The sequence below is a fragment of the Mandrillus leucophaeus genome, unplaced genomic scaffold (genome assembly GCF_000951045.1).
Source record: "Mandrillus leucophaeus isolate KB7577 unplaced genomic scaffold, Mleu.le_1.0 Scaffold199, whole genome shotgun sequence".
Lineage (NCBI taxonomy): Eukaryota > Metazoa > Chordata > Mammalia > Primates > Cercopithecidae > Mandrillus > Mandrillus leucophaeus.
In genome coordinates this window covers 1682040-1683658 of record NW_012102020.1, presented here as the reverse complement: position 1 = coordinate 1683658, position 1619 = coordinate 1682040, and the positions used below count along the sequence as shown (strand labels likewise).

The window sequence follows — 1619 nt, the reverse complement described above, 5'->3', positions numbered from 1 at the left end:
AGGGACTCAGACTTATAAGTCATGTTATGCAGCTGAGGGACTCAGACTTATAAGTCATATATTATGTAGCTGAGGGACTCAGACTTATAAGTCATATATTATGTAGCTGAGGGACTCATAGACTTAAAAGATACTGAAGTGATGTTAATGGTCAACAAATCCAACTCTTCCCTCCTTGCAGGAAAAATGAAACCCAAAAAGTATGAATGACTTGCCTTCAGCTAGTTATTTCAGCAGCAGAGCTAAAGTTAGTGTTCAAGTCACTCATACCAGTAGTTTTCAACTGGAAGCCTCAAGGTGACATTTGGAGACATTTTTGTCACCTTGGGAGGGTACTACTGGCATCTGATGGGCAGATGCCAAGGACGCTGCTAAATGTCTTACAATGTACATGACAGCCCATCACAACAAAGAACTATCTGATATAAAATGTCAATAGTCCCAAGGTTGAGAAACCCTTAGAACTAGACTTTGCCAGATGTAGGTAATCAACACTACAATACAAGCATTCTGAGGATAACAGTGTTAAAACAGGTTATTTCCCTTTAGTCAAACATTCAGGCAAATTAAAGTATCCATTTTATTTGATTCCCTGTGCAAAAAATATGATAGGCAAAGAGACAGAATATACTTACCAGGAGCCAAAACCCAATGGTCTCCTATCATAATCTGGCAGATCTGGAGCAATCTTACAAGCTTGTATGTTCAGGTATTTAAATATGTGGACTTTGCCTTTTATACATATCTAAATAAAGTAACATAAATGTAGACAAATTATTACTCATCTGAAGTATGCTCCTTTTTATCATATCAACATTTTATGTAACGTACATTGGGAACAGGAGGCATTTCTATCAAGTACATACAGTAATATTAAAAAACGAATATTCTTATAACAAATTATATTATTTGGTTAAGTGTTATTTTAGGTGTTTAACTGGTAAATATAAGTTTTCATTTTCTAGTCACTAATAAATTTCAGTAATATATAAAATAAATAATTTTTGATGATACTGTTCAAATACCAAGTAAACTTATCACACTGATTAGTTTGCATAGTCAGAGATTTAAAGCATTTCTCCCCACTAGATTATGTGAAGCAAATTTTACTTTTAGGAATCCAACAATCATATACAATTATGTTTTTGATTTTGCTTTGAGAAAGAAGAGCAGGACATCATGAAATATTACATATATTTCTGTTACATGTATTTCTGTTGCTACTTGTTCCAGAAGTCAAAACACAAAGTCCTGAGGCTTATAAGACCCTTCTATTGTTAGGAAGTTTACTCATAAAGTTTTATAGTTGCCATAAAGAGTAGCACATGTGGCCGGGCGTAGTGGCTCACACCTGTAATCCTAGCACTTTGGGAGGCTGAGGCGGATGGATCACTTGAGGTCAGGAGTTCAAACAAGTCTGATCAACATGGTGAAACCCCGTCTCTACTAAAAATACAAAAAATTAGCTAGGTGTGGTGGCGGGGGACTGTAATCCCAGATACTCGGGAGGCTGAAGCAGGAGAATCACTAGAACCCAGGAGGTGGAGGCTGCAGTGAGCCGAGATCGCGCCATTGCACTCCAGCCTGGGCGACAAGAGTGAAACTTCATCTCAAAAAAA

The 1619-nt window shown here is 36.9% G+C and overlaps 1 protein-coding gene across 1 annotated transcript in view; it reads right to left on the bottom strand.

The window, feature by feature from the left end:
- LRCH3 (leucine-rich repeats and calponin homology (CH) domain containing 3) overlaps positions 1-1619 on the bottom strand; it is an 85133-nt gene that overhangs the window by 66823 nt on the left and 16691 nt on the right. The window contains exon 4 of the mRNA XM_011978717.1: positions 636-745. Within this exon, the coding sequence (XP_011834107.1) occupies positions 636-745 (110 nt within the window). The remainder of the gene's footprint in view (positions 1-635; positions 746-1619) is intronic.